Source organism: Xyrauchen texanus, chromosome 23, assembly GCF_025860055.1.
Source record: "Xyrauchen texanus isolate HMW12.3.18 chromosome 23, RBS_HiC_50CHRs, whole genome shotgun sequence".
In the NCBI taxonomy this organism is placed as follows: Eukaryota; Metazoa; Chordata; class Actinopteri; order Cypriniformes; family Catostomidae; genus Xyrauchen; species Xyrauchen texanus.
The window spans coordinates 9,020,880-9,040,598 of NC_068298.1; the positions used below are offsets into that span (position 1 = coordinate 9,020,880).

General features: G+C 36.0%; 1 protein-coding gene across 1 annotated transcript in view; it reads left to right on the forward strand.

The window, feature by feature from the left end:
* The first annotated feature begins 4,396 nt into the window (after nucleotides 1–4,396).
* The window catches only part of LOC127663059 (AF4/FMR2 family member 2-like), a 245,911-nt gene continuing 230,588 nt past the window's right edge, over nucleotides 4,397–19,719 (forward strand). The window contains exon 1 of the mRNA XM_052154466.1: nucleotides 4,397–4,498. Coding sequence (XP_052010426.1) covers nucleotides 4,446–4,498 — 53 coding nt within the window. The 5' untranslated portion in view covers nucleotides 4,397–4,445. The remainder of the gene's footprint in view (nucleotides 4,499–19,719) is intronic.

Genomic DNA, 19,719 nt, shown 5'->3' on the forward strand with positions numbered 1-19,719 from the left:
AGTCGCTTTGGATAAATGTGTCTGGCAAATGCATAAATGTAAATGTACTACTACTACTACTACTACTACTACAGTTACTACTACTACTATTACTACTACTACTGTTACTACTATTACTACTTAAGTCGCTTTGGATAAAAGCGTCTGCCAAATGCATAAATGTAAATGTACTACTACTGTTACTACTACTACTACTGTTACTACTACTACTACTACTACTACGGTTACTACTACTACTACAACTGTTACTAATACTACTACTACTGTTACTACTACTAATACTACTACTACTACTGTTACTACTACTACTACAGTTACTACTACTACTACTACTACTACTGTTACTACGACTACTACTACTACTACTACTACTACTGTTACTGTTACTACTACTACTACAGTTACTACTACTACTACTACTACTACTACTACTACTACTACTACTACTACTACTAATAATAATAAATGCACTATTATTGGGTTAGGGTTAGCATATAGTAATCCCATTAAGATATAAAACTATATAAAAGTGGTGGTGGTGTAGTGGGCTAAAGCACATAACTGTTAATCAGAAGGTCGCTGGTTCGAGCCCCACGGCCACCACCATTGTGTCCTTGAGCAAGGCACTTAACTCCAGGTTGCTCCGGGGGGATTGTTCCTGTAATAAGTGCACTGTAAGTTTCTTTGGATAAAAGCGTCTGACAAATGCGTAAATGTAAACAAACAGTAGCCCAAAAAAGTATTTAGACATTAACTTTGAGCCACTCTTAAAAATGCATAATATCATTTAAATATATAACAAAATATCAAGCCAAGTTAATTTTTTTTCGATAGCACAAGCAGATTTCAAAGTAAAATGTTTATTCTAAAACGTTTGTAAGGTTTAAAATGCTAATGTAATAGTTACAATTCACATTTAAAATTTTAAAAAGTAAAGCAAGGACACCTATTTAAACTTGAGGGGAACTGAATTCATACATCCACTAAAATCGACCTTGCGACCATTTGGTTAAAAAAACAAGTTTTGGCTCAGAAAAGTTCATTCTGAGAAAAGGTCCGGTAGCATTCTTTGTAGACGCCACTTGGTTTCAGATCACAAAATTTAATGAAATTTAAATATCATTGCTGAAGTGTCCAGACACTTTTGGGGGCCATTAAATGTGTGTAACTTCAATAAATATTTGTTGGCTGCAACAAAAGAACTTCAATTTTCCTATATTCCATTCTTTATTGATTACTTTTTTTTTTGTTTAGCTCACCCAATCAAAAACTCCCAATTTAAGGGCACAAGATCAACTGTGTAAAGACTACAGAGGAAAGTTTGGATTGGACAGTGGGCAGCAGATAATTAACTCAGAAATTACAGTGGTATAATTAGGAGGTGATCCCCTTTAGACCGTATCAGCACAGCTGTAATGACTCTCTTATTCATCTTAATGACTTTAAAAGGGATTCTGAGCCAGTCATGTGGCCTATGATGAAGTATTTCTCAAGCCATTTATCACACAAACTGCCAGAGGCAATTTCCACCATTTTAGCAGTTGTGGCCCGACTGGGGTGGGATGTTCAACGAGTGGTCAAAACCTGATACATTAATAAAACCAATGGAAGAAACCTCTTTTAATAAAATTTAGCAAAACTGATATTGTGTGCTTTTAAAGCCAATGTAGAATGCAGGTGTTTTTCTTACTAAAAAAAAATCAGCTTTGAAGTTAGAAAAGGAACAAATTGGGTCTTATGGAAGATAGAATTCACAAACTCTATTCTAATTTAAGAGCAGTTTAAACTATGTATTTGAAAGCTACATACAGAACCAAGAAAACACACATTTGTGCAATTGGATTTTTACTCAAAACCTCATATTTACAGAGATATGGCCCTTCTGACAACTTTGTTGTGTGATAGCTAGCCATAGTCTCGCCCCTTTATTATTAGGCTACTTACAGTATTAATTACTATGAGCAGAAGGCGGTAATAGCTTCACTCATCCTTTCCACTTTCATCTGTCTGTTAGTAAAGAGCAGATGGCAAGGGCATAGACTGCATTGTATCAGTATGAGCTATTGTCAGACACAGTTGCATCATCTCTGTGCTTCCTGACCGTTGTGAAATCCATCAGTAAAGCATCCATTCGTATAACATTCGGAAAGCCATTCTGCCTGAGAAATGTATTTCACCTCACCCACTGTGTTATTTTAAGGTATGATTAATATCAGTTTCAAAGTCTCTGCAATTAATTATGTGAGGGCATCCCCGGGCGAATTATGCAAATAGAGAAATTTGTTTTTGTTATGCACCGAACAGACCATAATCAACATATGGCTCTTGCCAAATCATTATAATGTCAACAATAAACATGTGTGTCTGTCTCGTGGCTTGTTTTCCCAATAACACAATTTTTCATTATGTGAGCTGAACATTTGTATCAAGAAATAATGCACATTCCTGACAATCTATTCTTTTGTGTAATGTTTCCATTATATTAGCAGGGAAAGGCACTGTGTTTACAATTGTCTTACTACTGCATTAAAAGGTACACATGATTACTGATGCAATATACATTTTTTGTTCAGAACTGCAATAAATGTGATTTGTTGGAAATTCAGTTTTATTGTCAGATGTCACACTATTGTTTTAAACTAACCACACTGAAAGAATAACATGCTGATATGACATTTTACTGACACATGAACTTCTGTGAAACACCACAAGATGACTTGCATAGGTTATTTCTTAGAACCTGTAAATCAAAACAGTGACTATAATCATGCTATATAATCAAAATAAGGTCGCCATACAAAATTGCCACTTAGTCTTGTATCAAAGTCTTCATCCATGCATACATATAAATGCATTTATTTACAATAAAGTTGTGCATTATTGTAGGTATCATTAACAATGAACAATATATTATATAGAATGTATTAATCTTGCTTAATGGTGATTATTTTAAATGTTTTGCCTATTATAAGTTCATGTTAAGTTATAATGCATTAGGTGGTGGCGCCACCTAGCTGTCTGATATTGCTTAGTATACAACCGCACATCCATATCGGGTATTGTGAGCCATCGCTCCTGCTTTTCGGATCATTGTGCGATCTCTAAAAGCAAGCTAATAAATCAGTTTTTACTCAAATCTTGTTTGTTCATTTATTTATGTATTTAGTATGTAGTTTTTTAATAAGATGCACAATGAACAGTCAGACAGTCATTAATTACAAAATAAACATCAACAGAACTCCGAAACAAACCGGAGGTGGATTTCAGCTGTTCAGCGATTAATTATTTTTCTAACATAAATAATAACATGATTCAAATGCAAATCAATATTTTATGTTAATTTGTTTAGTAGCCATGTAATAAGATGAATAATGAAGTCAGCTGGTTGTTAGCCACTTCAGGATGATACAAAACCACTCCGCTTCGCCACGGTGTCCTGATGGGGTTTATATTGTGATAAACAACTAGCTGACAGTACTTTAGCCCTTTCTTAACATATACTTCTAATTTTTAAACAAACATTAGCGTATAGGGTAAATTAACGTTAACCAAGATTAACAAGAGTTGAATTTTTCATTGTTACATTTACATTTATGCATTTGGCAGACGCTTTTATCCAAAGCGACTTACAGTGCACTTATTACAGGGACAATCCCCCCGGAGCAACCTGGAGTTAAGTGCCTTGCTCAAGGACACAATGGTGGTGGCTGTGGGGTTATAACCTGTGACCTTCTGATTAACAGCCCTGCGCTTTAGCCACTACGCCACCACCACTCCACTAGTTCATTTGTTAGTTCATTTGTTAGTTCATTTTGACTAATGTAGCTAACCAAGTTAAAAATGAAAATAAAAATTAATACAATAATAATACATAAAAATGACAATAAATGGATTAAAACCAAAATTATCTTATTACAAGCTAATTTAATAATTCCAAAATAGTATTATATGATGTTACAAAATGATGATAAATTTGCATGTTAGTGATAATCCTATACATTTATTTTATAGACTTCTAGACACTGTTAAACTTGTTAAAATGTAAAAGCAAAAAGTTACAAAAAGTTATGCAGTATTTTTAGTTTACCTTATTATTATTATTATTTATTTTATTATTATGATTGTTATTATTATTATTATTATTATCATAGTAATACATGGCTTAGGAAGGGCACACATATAACAAGAGTGTTCATTCGTATAAAATAAGATTTAAATAGATTATCAGTCTTTACAGGTGATGTAGGTTTGACACAAGTGAAGCAACTGCTCTGATTCAAAGTTCTGCGCTGGTTTGCTTCGGGATGAGTGACCGCCTCCAGTGAGCCCTGACTCCGCCTTCCGCTGGGCTGCGTGTCGCTGAGCGGAGAGAGCAGCAGGCAGTGTGAGGGAGAGAGCCAGAGTTCCTGACGCGGCCACCGGCACCTCACTGAAACACACCGACCATGGACCTATTCGAGTTTGACTTCTTCAGAGACTGGGAGCTGGAGCAACAATGGTACGTCTCAATGCTTAATGTTTGATTTGCGTTCAGTTTAATGAATGAATTGTCTTTGTCAAGCGCTCCGGTGTTTCAAACGCCGATCTGACGTGGTCACATTCCGAAATACGAGTGAAGTCCATTATGACGCATGATAGCGGCCGTGTTTCCAAACCTTCACAGCATTTTTGGGCATCATAGACGCGTTCCGAACGCGTGTTCACAACGCGCCCGTGATGCTCTGAAATGCTGTCTAGGTAGGCAGCTCAATGGGTTTTGTAGTGCTGACTTTGTTCTGTCTCCAGTGATGCCCCCACTGATCTTGAGCTTATTAGGATGCATTTATAATTAGGACACGCTTTAATTACAGAAGCCCTGTATTGATGGATTGGGTATTGTTGTGATGAATTTAATTGTTCTGTGTGAAACAAAATAAAAGAAAAAAGAGCAATATAAGCCAACACTTCTTGCTCATTAGCCTACTTTAAATAATAATAATAATAATAATAATAATAAATCTATTATTGTTATAGAGTATTATTAGATTATTAGACTGAATTGTTTATTAGATTATTATAAGGCAAAAGTCAGTCAAATTGTCACATTTTAGATTAGTGCTCAGTGTGATTACATACCAAATAATGAGTAATATAAATGTAATTACTATGTAACTAATTTGTAATGCAATTTACTAATTCACTTTGTTAGTGTTATTGTAATGAATTATGCTTAAATGGACATAGTTATGATTTGTGTTAACAGTCGAATTGGAAATGATGCATAAAGCCTTTATTGTTTCTTCAGACAAATTCACAGACATATTAAAAATGCATATTTTTTAAGCTGTAGTAAGAAAGTTTTTTTGCCCTATGAAGATGTCATTTGCAATACTACCTGTAATGTGGTGGGTTGGATTCTTTTGTTAATATCAATAACTTGATCATACAAACAGAAATATTGCCGATTAGTTGGGTGGATTTTATTACTATTAATAATGTGGGCTGTCAAGCTATAGCGTTCGCTGCTGGCCAGGGCTAGATATCTTATTTATGGGTTTGTGTACTTTAAGACATGATTTGTCATTATAATAATAGCTGAACACATAATTGTCTGTCCAAAATCTTTGCAGAATTTTAAACACACTCTATATCTCCACCATGTGGCTGAGTAAAGTATGGAGTTCAGATATGAATCCATACAAAGCAACATAGAGTAGCAGGGAAAACTGAAATACACAATAAAACCCTATCATTTATTTGATTCTTGATCACTTGGTCTATATGACAAATTGACATCTACATACATTATATTGATGACTTAATACTGGCTATGTCTGGTTAGTTGTTTCTGGTTGGGTAAAACAAGATTATTTTCTTTGTTGCCACATGTTTTCAATTACTTCCTCCTGTTTTATCCTCTTGCTATAGGTCCTGCTCATAAAGTGAAATCATAGAACTGGTATCAACAGCATTGTCATTTGTGGAAAATGGATTTGAGCACCCACATATTCTTTATACCTTTGGCTACCTCATTTGTTATCTTGTTAGGAGGACAAATGATTTTGCCACAGATTTCTTTAAAGGAGAATGATCCTGTGTTTTCCCTTTTGGAATCTGTCAGTTCTCTTCTTTTATTTAAAAAAGAAAAACACTGGAACAATTTTCTGCTGCATTTTTTCTTGCGAGAATATAAATGAGAATAGAAGTCATCTGATCCCCACTCAAAAGCTGTAGCTGTCAGTGCTTTCGTCTTGGCAGTCGCTTTGTAAAATATGGATCGTTTTTTTGTATTCCCTCAAGTGATGGCATGCTGACATGTTGGCGTACACTGTCTATTGTCTCATAAGTGAGGAGTCTTCGTAGTCAATACAACATTTTGCTCTTTATTTTGTATGTAGTCACTACAAAAATAGATTACAAAAAACCCCCAAAAGAACTTAAGGTTAAAGGTTATCCTTTTGCTCTGTGCTGATATTAAAAATATTCCCTCCCAGGAGCAGCTACAGGCTAGTTGCTTATTACTTCTGCAGTGGTGGCAATTTTGTCTGTTGTTGCCACATTCATAACACTGAGCTACCCATTAAGTCTGTGAATATTTATGAGGGTATTTAAAAAGCCATTTTTATGTGATAAGTTTGCATGGTTTGGGTTTTTAAAGGCAGTGCTTCGCTAGTGTCTGCAAGAGCTTACATAGTCTATCAACCAACCAAAAGGGTATTAAAAATGTAGATTTGATGAATCTTGGATGGATGAACGTTCCATGCTTTCCAGAGATATTACTGCATATCAACGACTCAAAAACTTGTTTGTGAAGCTGCTCAGTTATCCAGGTCATAGTAAATGTTTTGTAGATTATTTTGATGAACTGGACGTACTGTATGTGTCTATACAGGCTGCAACTAACGATTATTTTGATTATCGACTAATCTAACGATTATTAGCGATTATTCGACTTTTAGGTTGATTATTGCAACGATTAATCATTAGCTCTTAACCGACTATTCATCTTTTGCCTAGACTTAAAAGGTTGTATTAAACGTGCTTGCTAATAATAAAGAGGACAAAATCATCTTTTAAAAATACCTCTAAATGACATTCACTGAATTCCAAGAAAGAAAAAAAACTTTTTGTCTTGTTTTCCATTGATTTCCATATATTCTCTAAAAGCAACTCTAAATATCTTATATGTTGCTTCTCAGGTTAATGTATAAATATTAGGCTGTTTTTAGATATTTTAAAATATTTAAATATTAAATATTGTATTCAACATTCTCCAATAACAATTTTTTCTTCTTCAGTATAACTACTAATGTAAATCTATGTTGTTTTAAAGGAGTTTTAGATATTATTTTTGGAAAACAAGCCAAAAAAGACTGATCAAAAACGTTGTTGCAATGTATAATGGGCTGAGACTACACTCTCTCACCTTTATTTTCACTTCGATCCATCTTTAACTCACAAAAACAAAGTCTATATTCTTAATAGAGCAGCGTATCTTATCTTATAAATCTTATTGTGAAGATTTACTTCACAATAAGATACACGCGAGACACATAGGCTACAGTATATTATGATTCAATACGTTGCAATCCATCATGTTATTAACCTAGCTATAGCAAATGCGCACGAGGGACGGCATCCCCGTGCCAGAGGGTGCCTCAGTTGGGTGCAGTTTCATCTCTCCCCCTTCATGCGACTCATAGACGTGGCGCTGACCGCACAGAGAAATGCCATTTTTGTCGTTTACGATGCACTTCCTTATTATTTGAACTTGAATAAAGAATGCATTAAAGATATAATGCCAGGTTGTTTGCTTTTTAGATGCTCTGACATGCAGGTTTTTCCTAAGTGGAATGCCAGATCCGGCTTTGCTTTATTTCAAGATGACAGTGCTTCTGTATTTCCTTATATTGCATTGTTCCATTATAATTCTGTCATTTTTTGTGATCTACATCACCTGAAGGTGTTTGGAAAGTTTAGAGTGCATCTGGACATGTGTTTTCTTCCTCTCCTCAGTCAGGCACGAGCTGCTGTGCTCCTCTCTCGCGTCATCATTAGAGTTTCATATGATCTCATGTTACGTTAAATGAGAGAAAACGACTATTCGACAACTAATAATTTTGTATCGTTGATTAATCGTTTCCGCCCTACTCTGTAGCTCAAGATGTTTCCCCACTCAAGTACACAAATGATGAAGGCACTTGATCAGAATAATTTACAAGAAGACTTGGTATTTAATGCTTGCTGCCTTATCTGAAGGCCCAAGGCTGTTCTTCAACAATATTGATTTGAATCTGATCTCCCGTGTGTTGGTTTGACTAGAACATGGGTTGGATGTAATCAAGTCAGATTAGGTGGTGCAAAATTCACTGAGGTGCAAAATGAGTTCAGTGGAGAACAGCACATTATTTGTAGGCAAAGGTTAACTTTGGATATTGGGACATGCTTTTTTGTGCTGGCTCAGCCTTGACATGAATAGCACAATTATGTTGGCCCTTCACTTTTACAGAGTCAATTGGCTTTGGAGTGTGTTTTTTCCCCACTAATTTTGTGACAATAATTGCTCCTCTCTCTGTGCTCTGTTTTTTTCCTCTTCTTTTAGCAAAACATTTAGTGATATGAGTGCATTATTTGTCATAACCAATGACTTTGGATTAGGGAACCAGAGCTATGTTTAATTAGTCTTAAATGCCTATATTTTATAGGGTTGTGCCTTTAGTGGTAATAGAAGACCTTGTAATTAGGTGCAGCCATTTATTATGACTTTCTTTTCATTTGAAGGTACTTTATGGCTGCCCTGAGAATAATACCAGGAGGGATTATTCAATGAGTCAGTTGCTCCTTTTTGCTCTGTTACTCTGCCTTTCTCAGCTTGGATTCCTGTCCCAATAAGTCATTTTATATCCTGGAGTTAAAATGTGCAAAGCCTCATACTATTGCTGAATTAGACGTTAACATTATTTTAGATTGTGAGGATTTTGTTTTGTATGTGGGGACACTGATAAGGCTTTTTCTTTGTGAATCGGTATTCGGAAAACAGTAGGGCTGTCATGATTATCAAATTTGGCTGACAATTAATTGCCAAACAAATAATTGCGATTATGATGATTAATTATCTGTTTTAGGGCTGTGATGATTAATTGTTTCGTTTGGGGCTTTCACGATTAATTGTCATATAAATTGTCATATTTTTTTAAGGAGTGTGCATAATACACCATAATAAGTCATTTTTACATATTTAACTTCAAATACATATATCAAATTGTAATCAACTATGATTTCCTTTTAAGGTTTTAAAAATGTATAAATGACATGAAAAATGTATTAAATATCAAAATATTTCTATATAATTGTTTTTTGAACTCATATATACGGAAGAGGATAAGGGCCAAGCAATAATAAAAAAAATAAAGCCATCTCGAGATTAAAGTCATTATAATGCGAGATTAAACTCGTTAAATTTCGAGAAAAAAGTCGAAATACAATCTTCAGAATAAACTCATTAAATATCGAGATTAAAGTCATTATAATGACTTTAATCTCGAGATGGTTTTATTTTTTATTATTGCTTGGCCCTAATCCTCTTCTGTACATATATGTATTATATATATATATATATATATATATATATATATATATATATATATATATATATATATATATATATATATTGTTTTTTTTAAATACATTTTATAGTATATTTTTATTATATTATGGAATTGTCAAATATTTCTAAGCATGTAAGTGTGTGTCTCTTCCTCTGTCACTGCTTGTCATTAAAACAGCGAGCATGAACATTTGCCATTACATGATCGTTTAAAGTGAAACTGGAATCCTCTGCATTCACTATCAAAGTTGATACTTTTCAGTTGTTCATATTTTCGAGGGAGTTTGGCACAAGCCTCTGCTGACAGTGCATTTACATTTACATTTATGCATTTGGCAGACGCTTTTATCCAAAGCGACTTACAGTGCAATTATTACAGGGACAATCCCCCCGGAGCAACCTGGAGTTAAGTGCCTTGCTCAAGGACACAATGGTGGTGGCCGTGGGGTTTGAACCAACGACCTTCTGATTAACAGCCCTGTGCTTTAGCCACTACGCCACCACCACTCCTGTGCACGCATCAGAATGCTTCACGCAGGACAGGAACTTGTTGACCTCTGCGGAGCGGCTCAGTGATGCTCAGACTTGGAGTTCAACGGAATGACACACAAATGTGCCGTTCATAGCATTCATACTGTATATTAGCTTAAAATTCCCTTATTTGGTCATTAAAATGTGACTGGAATTTGAATGTCCAATAATCAAGGTTGTCTCAAATGGTCAGGCTGTTATTTAATAATCGCAAAAGGCCTAGGCCACAGTTTATAAAGTGCTGAAGGCTACACCTTGATTAAAACAGATAGAAGAATTTACTAAAAAAGTTTTCAGAGGAGTTGTCACACTTTTTACTCCAGGGAATATTATATAAGGGGAGATTTATATTTAAAGATCAATAGATACATGATAAAGTTTATATAGGCATATACTGTACAATACCGTTTTGGCTACAAAAGTTTTTTGAACATTTCCAGTTATTGCCCAGGAATAAAGATATATATTTCATTGAACCCACACTGACTTCATGTGACAACTTGCCCCTAATTGACAATTATGAAAAATGCTATGTCCTGAGAACACAGTTCAACTTTTGGTTAAAATGTACATTGATTAGACCAGTGTGGATTTATTGTTTTCATCTGTTTACTCTACAGCTATAGCAAAAATATTCTGATATTAAACTTTGTTGTTATCTTAAGGAGCTATTTCTACCTGATCTAACTCTTAAAAATTTGTATTGTTGGTGTAATCTAATGTTGTCCAGTTTACTGATGTTAAATAATATTTTTGACTTGAATAAAAACAGTTTATTTAGAGGTTACCACATGAAGAATTTTTTTATAGTGTAGTTAGATCATAGAATTTACAAAAATCATTCTAATTTAATAATGTTTTGAAATAGGTGTTTGCACCACCATCTGTTGCTAGAGGAAAAAGATTTTGAATCAAAACCCTATAGTTACCTTAAAGTTACTGCGATATAGCCCTTGTAACAAACAATACTACCTTAATGAAGCATTTATTTAGTTAAATTCAGTCATTCTGAAACTGGGGACACGATGTTGTGAGGGTGTTGTAAACTAAACGTTCTGTTATGCTGTGAAACAACACTTTCAGTTTATTATGGTGTGCGTTGTATCCACGCTGTGGCACATTTTGTGCCATTTCTCTGTACTCACTCCCATGCTGTTAAGTCACAGGGATTGAACATTCTCCATCGAGGCACAGATCTACCACATTTGCTAGCTACCCCTGCCTCCCTGCCTCCACCTTGACCACAGCTGGGGACGATATATCACACAGCTTACTCGAGGAGCTGCGATGGGTGCCAATCTCATTTGTGCCTGGCTTGAAAAGGCAGCCAAGCCAGGCTCTGCCCACCGCATCTCTGCGGCTGCCACACAATTGAGAAGGCGCAGCAGTTGGCATGCTGTTTTTGAGAGGAGGTTGCCAAGCGCAGTGCCTGCGGCCTCATTTTGCCACCTGCAAAAAGAAAGCCAAATGCCGTGGCATGATAAAGCGGGAAGGTTGGCACGACAGTCAGGTTATGTGGAGGGACAAAAGGTAATGGCTTGCCACCCTTCTGCCCATGGGTTTTGCACGCAATTAACAAGTTTCACTGGTGGGATGGCAGTCGGCAGAACTGTGAAATTGTGTTCCAAGGCTAAGGATCTCTGGACACAAATATGACTTTAAACAAATTACAAGTTTTCCTTCCAATGAAGCTACAGCCAAAGTGTGTAATTTTTTAAGGTTAAAATACCAAGCTTAATATGCAGAGAGAGACAACTATGCAGCACATAAGAATAGGTTGATTTTGCCTGAAAAGTGTAAACAGTATAGCACAATCAAAACTCTTTGTGAGTATCCCGACCAGCCAGACACAGCAACATTAGTTCAAGCAATGGTTTGAATTTTGGGCAGGACTATGTGTTTCCTGGAACAATGGATGAGGGAAGTGTTTGGGATTCCTAAGGTATTCTGGTTGGTTGCTAGGGCATTGCTAGGGTGTTCTAGGTGATTGCTAGTTGGGTGTTTACTGGCCCAAGTCAAAGGAGCCCACCAAATTTCTTAGGAACGCAGATAGCAGACTTGCGCTCTTTTGAAGACCAGTCTTGCCAAGCTATCTTGGAAGAACTCGAACGTTCAAAGAAAAAAATCTGCTAACAATTGTTTCCTCCATATTTTAATTATTTCATTAAAATGATGCCCAAAACAACAAATGTTGACTCTCACGAGCCATCAGACTTTCACAAATCGCAAGATTGTATCGGGAAACTCTAAAGGGAAAACTCATCAAATGTCACCGTAGTGCCGCCATGACTTCTGGGACTTCAAATGGGTTCTTGCCCACAAGTCAGCATCTGATGGATCCTCGATATTCATCCTGATCAATAACACGTTTAGGTAATTTTATGCATTCTCAGTACTTGCATTTTTAAGTATTGGAATTTAACTTTGGCAGTGGATGCTGATGTTGAAGGAGTCCACGTGAACGTAAAAACACATAAGAATGCACATTCAGAAACAGCCTATGTTTTTTTCATACCTGGATATGGGTCGTGCCCTTCCTTCAATGTAGTCTGTGAGATTTTTCACCCATTTTATTGTCCACCAGGTATAAATTGTTAGTCTAGTCGCTTCAAAAAGTCATAGCTCACCTCTCCTCAACAAGCCACACTATTTGAGTTATCAATAATGTTGAATGCACAAATAGTGACAAATGAATTACGCACCCAATTTTTATAACAATAGTGATGTTTTTCTAAGCAAACACCTCTAATATTATTATAGCCCATTTGTAGCAATCCAACGAAATCCCAACCTACAATTCATCAGTATACATTATATTATATTATTGCAGTTACATGCATTGTGAATGCCATTTGATGTCTAGTATTGATATCTAGTGTCTAGTATTCAGTATCTGATATCTGGAGATCAGATCATTTTTAATCGTATTTGCAATTGCTCACTTAAAATTCTCTCAATGTGGTTAGCAAAATGTTAATATCAGAAATCCCATTTTTAACTCATCTGATTTGATTGAGAACTAAATGAAACGCACACCCAGCTTATACATTGCTAATTTACCTAAAGTTGGCACACTCTTGATTTATAGTGGTGGCGATGTACCACAGGGCATTAAATAGCAATTGTTCTAGCACAGAATAGTTCAAGTGACACAAGGGCCTATGTTGAAAGGCTGTCTGTGGGGAAATCATCAACCGCAGGCCTGTTAAGGTCTCTAGATGGCTGTCCAGCGCTAAAGAAGTTAATAACTGAGCACTAATTACAATAGACCCAATAAGGACAGCATTAATGTCTGTGTGAATTCAAATGCTTTAAATATCTGCTTCAATTAGCCTTGACCATTTTGTTTAGACAGAAGCAACATGCGTGTCAAGATTGTTTTGACTCAAACATCAGTGATGCAGAAAAATACAGAATTTTTGGGGAGTTTTTTGGCCATTGCTATTGATGAAAAACATACTTAAATAAAGAAAGAAATATAAAGTTAAATTGCACCAGTTTAATTATTTTGTTAAGCACATTTAGGATGCCTTTAAAAGAGTTTTTAACAAACAAGTTTAAAGTTTTATGCAAAGAAGTCATAAAGGCAACATTTTTTACAAGTTGTAGTGAAGGACTTTATATTGTGTATATAGTAATATAGTAATTTGGGAGTAAACATAAATATGCTACTACTGTAAAGTTTTTTTAAAATTTGTTTTTCTTATTGAGTCTTACATGGGAAGACTTTGAAGGACCGAGAAGATTAGTTTTATCAATACAATGTTATGGCTTTGCTTCCAGTATTAAAGAAGACATCAGAGATTGAGGCATTTATCAAATGAACGCCAAATTAATCAAGAAAGCAGATACAATAGACAGTAACAGTAGATGCATAATGAATGTTCAGACACGAGGCAAATCTGATTTTTTCTCAAATCAGATCTTTTCAGGCAGACTGTCCGCACTATTAATTGCAAGTGATCAAATCAGATTTGCGCGTTCAGACATAACCAACCTATCTGCATGGGTTGCTTTGGTAATGACGTAGGCGTAACCATGTGATGATGCTTCCAAAACAGATGTGGGGAAAAATATGCGCTCTGTCCAGTCGCGGTGCGGAACTCCTCCGGAGACTGGTAAATATTGTGATGTTCCCTGCTGCAGTCACCGATATTTGAAGTCATAGTTTTGTGCCGCATTAAGGGTGACGCAAAAGGCCATTTGAAACCCAAATTGAGAAGCCAGAGCATCCGTACTGAGACATATCTGAAAAATATCTGATTTTAATCGCATTTGAAACCACATCCACATCCATTGTGGTTTGAATCAGATTTGGAAAAATCTGATTTCATGTGGGTTTTTTTTACTGTCCAGACTATCAAAAACTCATCTGGATACAATCTGGATATGCAAAAAAATCTTTGAGTTTTTGTAGCGGTCTGAACAAGGCCTAATTGTCTGGATTACATCCGGAGATCTTCAGGTTAATCAAGCTTCATGCTTCAAGCTTCCTGCTTACCTTTATGCCACAAAGCAATTTACTCCACTACCTCAAAGGTCACTGCTTCCATTGAAAGAACTCTATGACAAATATGATGATTCAATACAGGCACGCCGGTATCTGTAGAGCACTTTTTTTCAATCTCATTTCTTTCCGAAAGATGAATCAGTTTGTCTTTTAGACTGACCTTTTGCTTTGACTTGATGTAAGTCAAAGGAAATTGCAAATTCTTTTTAGAGCCCTCTTATTAACGGCGTTCTTGATTGAGCAATATTTGAACGTTCCCTCTTCCAGAAAGTGAGATTCACACTCTGTGCTTATTGCCCCTTTTCTGATTTGAAGATAAAATCAACTGTTGTAGCTCACAGCACACCACGACTGTCTGACCAGGATTCACTGTAAACACATTTAAATGCTGAATTTTGAAGAACTCTATTCATGACTTTCTAGTTGTCTATTCTTTGAGCTTTGTTCTGGGTTGATCACACATGTCTTTGACCGTTGTACCACGTCATGCTTTTTTTTTCAGCATCTCGTGCTGGAGCAAGATGTTTTTAGACATGTCAAGAGGGTTAAAAGCCCATGTTCGGCACTTGTATTCTGGTATATTCTTTGTGCTGTGTCTAACTTTCTTTAGCGCAATAACACATTCAAAATGAGTGACCCCAAAGATGTGAAGATGGATGGATGGATGGATGGATGGATGGATGGATGGATGGATAGATGGATCGATCGATCAAAACTGCTGCTAAAATTGAAGCCCAACGATCACCATGCATTTTCATTGTATGGAAAAGAGCAGCTTTGACATTTGACAACTCTTTTTGGGTCCTACGGCAAAAAAGGCCAACAAGTTTCGAGCAACATGGATAGATGATGCCACAATTTTCAAGGTTACACTTTAAAATAAGGTACTATATGTTAACATTAGTTAATGATACCAAATTCATCAACTAATGCAATGTAATGGTAAAATGTCGTCTAACAACGTTAATTTATAAATGTTGTTGAATATAGTCATAAAATAATTTTTATGTTTGTAACTTTTTATGTTAAAATAATGTTCAAATTCATTGATTTCTTGAAATTAGCTTTAAATGATTCTTTAAAATGAATGTTCAATTGTTAGTTCATATTAACTGTAATAGTCGTACTGCAATGTAAACGTACGGAACCTTATTGTAAAGTGATACTATTTTCAGTTTTAAGCAATTGTCCTTTGAAAGGTGCATGTGAATGTGTGATTTCTACTACAGAGTTTTAGACAAATAAACACTTTTTTATTAATAATTGTGCACCTTTTATCAGAGATACAAATAATGCATTTGTTGAAAGTTGCATTCAAAGTCCATTTGACTTTTCAATTGGAAGCTGTACATGCCAAGAGAGAGAAGCCAATTCCTGTGTTAATATGTGTTTATGTCAAGATTTAATTGTGCGTTTATGATGTTTGTTGAAAAAATTCTGGTTGGACAAACAGCGGCCATTTTCTGGCTTCAGCATGGAAAAATGGAACCTTGTTTATATGGAGACAAACAGTCATAGGGAGCCACAAAGCTGCTAAAGAGCAAACAGGTCTGCCAACAATCACAACCAAATGGCACTCCGTCAGTCACATCCAATCAACTGTCCACCTATTTTTTACACCACATGCTAATTTGTCCAATTAAACGTGACTCATTCACATTTTCTGCTAAAAGTGACCAATATAATGACTAACAGTTGTCATTCGAGCTGCTCCAGTGCTCTGAAAGTCCCCCGGCTTTTATTGTTTGATAAAGATCCAAAAGGAACACACATCTTTATCAGTGAGAGAAAAGCAGTGATAAGAAAATGAATTGAAGCTAAAATGCTTTAAATGGAAGACTATCTCCCTGTGAGAAAGAGCTGGTAAGGGCCACTTGTAACAAAAGGGGCACCAATGTAATGTGACGAATCCTATCAAAGAGAAGAAGTTCTGAAATAATGCTACCAGTCTAAAGCTTGGATGAACATGACTAAATTTATGTTTCTCTCGATCGTTTTGGTCTAAAGCCTTATGCTTAAATGCTTGAAATAGTTTTGTAGACAAATAGCATTGTGCCTGCTTATGAATTTCTTTACAAAATTAACATTTTAATTAAAAAGTGAATTAAAATAGGTGAGTCTGACAGGATAAAAGCAGCCTATACATGGTCAGCATACTTGGGAACTCCTTCAGTACTGTTTACAAAGGCCTCTTTTGGGGGGCATTATAGATATAGATAAAAATAGATACAGTTATTGATAGAAACAACCCAATAAATCCATTCAGGATCATCTGTTATTTTTTCATTTATTACTTTTCATTCATTCATTCAGTCAAAACAAAACAAATAATGTGCCACCCCTTCAAAGTGCTTTTTAGTGTATTGGTTTAATGATTGCCTCTGTTTGTCGTTCTCTCTTTTAAATTTTTATTTCATCACACTTCTGTCAAAACAGCTCTATTTAGTCAGTTTAGATTATGTGTTATGCAGAAGACATTTATAGGACGGTTCCTTCAAGAGCTTCAAACATAATGTTTCTCTATGTCTGTGCGATGGCATTGAGTGCCAGGTGTTTTCACACTCAGGTACGAGAATGTGTCAGATGCTGCAGAAGTATCGTTTGCATATTCATGCATAAATAAACTGCAATGAACTGGTTTGACGCACTGACACCTTCATTGTTGTGCTGAGCTGAGTTATTGTCGACTTTTGCATAATAACGACGATAATAGCAGTGTTTTCTTCACAACTCGGAAACCATCATTGACACAAATCATTCTATCAACAACAAAAAAAGAGTGTTTCTTAAGGAATGAGTTTGCTGTGACTCTTGACAAGGTGCAAAGGACAGTTTTTACATGAATTGGCACCCTCTTGGTTTCATCTATCACGTCTGTCTTCAAACTTGCTTCAAACTTCAAATCAAGCCATTTTTCTTTTGGATTTTTTCTCTTGAGTAAAAGTGTGGAAAAGTTGTTTTACTGTTGGAGTTAGGTTGTCATCTTCTAGAAAGTTGTCTATTGAGTGTGCCTCAAAATGTTGCCTAACAACTGGCCAGAATTTTATAACTGGTTGATATGAATTTGTATGTTGGTTTTGCACCACTTGGAGATTGAAGTAAAGAAACAGTAAAAAACGACAAACTGGATTTTTACATTTTATAAATAAAATGTGGGGCAGTGCTTACCCATGCTAGTCACAGACAAAATGCTAGAGTGTTGTGGTTTTCAGGGTGTTAGGGCTGCTAATCAGTGTTGTATTTAGCAATGATTGAAGTAAAGAAACAGTCAAATACTGCTCCACTGTTACTGGAGTGGTGGTGTAGTGGTCTAAACCATATAACTGGTAATCAGACGGTCTCTGGTTTGATCCCCACAGCCACCACCATTGTGTCCTTGAGCAAGGCACTTAACTCCAGGTTGCTCCAGGGGGATTGTCCCTGTAATAAGGGCTCTGTAAGCCGCTTTGGATAAAAGTGTCTGCCAAATGCATAAATGTAAATATATTTAAAAAAATTATCAACTAGATTTTTACATTATCTGAAGACAGTGTGAGCAGTTCTTGCTAGGGGAGTTACATTGGCAGTTTTTTACCACAACAGTGGTTAAGGGCAAATCACCACCACTGAACGGTGTTAAATGGTAGTATGACAGCGGGGAAGGGGTGCATGCAAATTATGCATAAATTAGGAGTTTATTGTAGTTCAAACTTGTGTTATTGAACACCATTTGTCAAATATCGCAAAATAAACCAAATAACATAAATATAAATCTTTTTGCATTGGTTTAACATTTCTGTCTGTATATGTCAATGCTAAAAAATATTCCAGGTGACAAATAATTATACATTCAACACAACTAAATATAACTAAATAGCTGGACAATAATTAAATAGTTCTGAATACAAGTCCAGAATGTGGTGTTAATCTCATCAAGGGGGAATTACAGACATTTGATATGTCAGTAATTAGCCTACTGTTTGATTCTGTAACAAAGACGTGATCTTGAGGATAGTTCAACTATTTTAATTCAATCATTGTTGACGAAAATATGACGAGAAATAAACAGCACTGCAAGATGTTACTATTGCACTGACAATGTTTTAGAAGAAAAACCTTGTTGAATTAAACTTTGTTCATTCAAATGATACATTTTAAGATGCATGTCGTGAGATGGCTGGTTTGAGTATTTCTGTAACTGCTGATCTCCTGGTATTTTCACACATAACAGTCTCTAGAATGTACTCAGAAAGGTGCCAAAAACAAAAAACATCCAGTGAGCGACAGTTCTGTGGATGGAAATGCCTTGTTGATGAGAGAGTTCAACAGAGAATGGCCAGACTGGTTCAACTGACAAAGTCTACATCAACTCTGTACAATTGTGGTGAGAAGAATAGCATTTTAGAATGCTATTCTGATATGTGGGTTGGTACTTTTTTGGCAGCACAAGGGGGCACAATATTAGGCAGGTGGTTTTAATGTTGTGGCTGATCGGTGTATACAACCTTATTGTAAAGTGTCAACATTATATCTTATTTTCAGTATTTAGATGATTCCCCTTGTCTTTTTTTGTAACTTTGCACCCTGAGGGCTTTCCCTCATATTACCTGAAAAATAAAACCTTTTATTTACAGAAGCACTGCAGGGAGATCATGCTAAAATGCCCCATAAACCAGCAGACACAGGAAGCCAAGGGTTCTGAAGTCAACAGAGGAATGATCTAGATGGCAGAGGAAAACGTCATCAATTCAGCGCTGACGGCAATAGAGCCTGGCTCCCCTGATTTATGACTCGTTGCTGTTTTTCCCAGCGTGCTGTTCCTCCTCCACCGTGGCATTGAGTTATTACCCAAAGTGTGAGCAACATACCTGTTAGAGATCAATTCGCCACTTTCTCCATTTGCGGGGACCTGCTTGTCGTCCAAGAAGCTTGATGTTTTGCAGCTTTACCCGCATTGATATTTCGCTATTGATTTTTCCTCTGTTCATTTCTTGGTCCTTCAGCCCCTGGACTGATAGGCCAGTTGTGTTTAGCTGCTTTTATTGTGATGTGACAAAGATGGATGTGACATTGTCCTCTGTGGGCTGGCAGGTAGTAGTAGTGTTAATGAAGC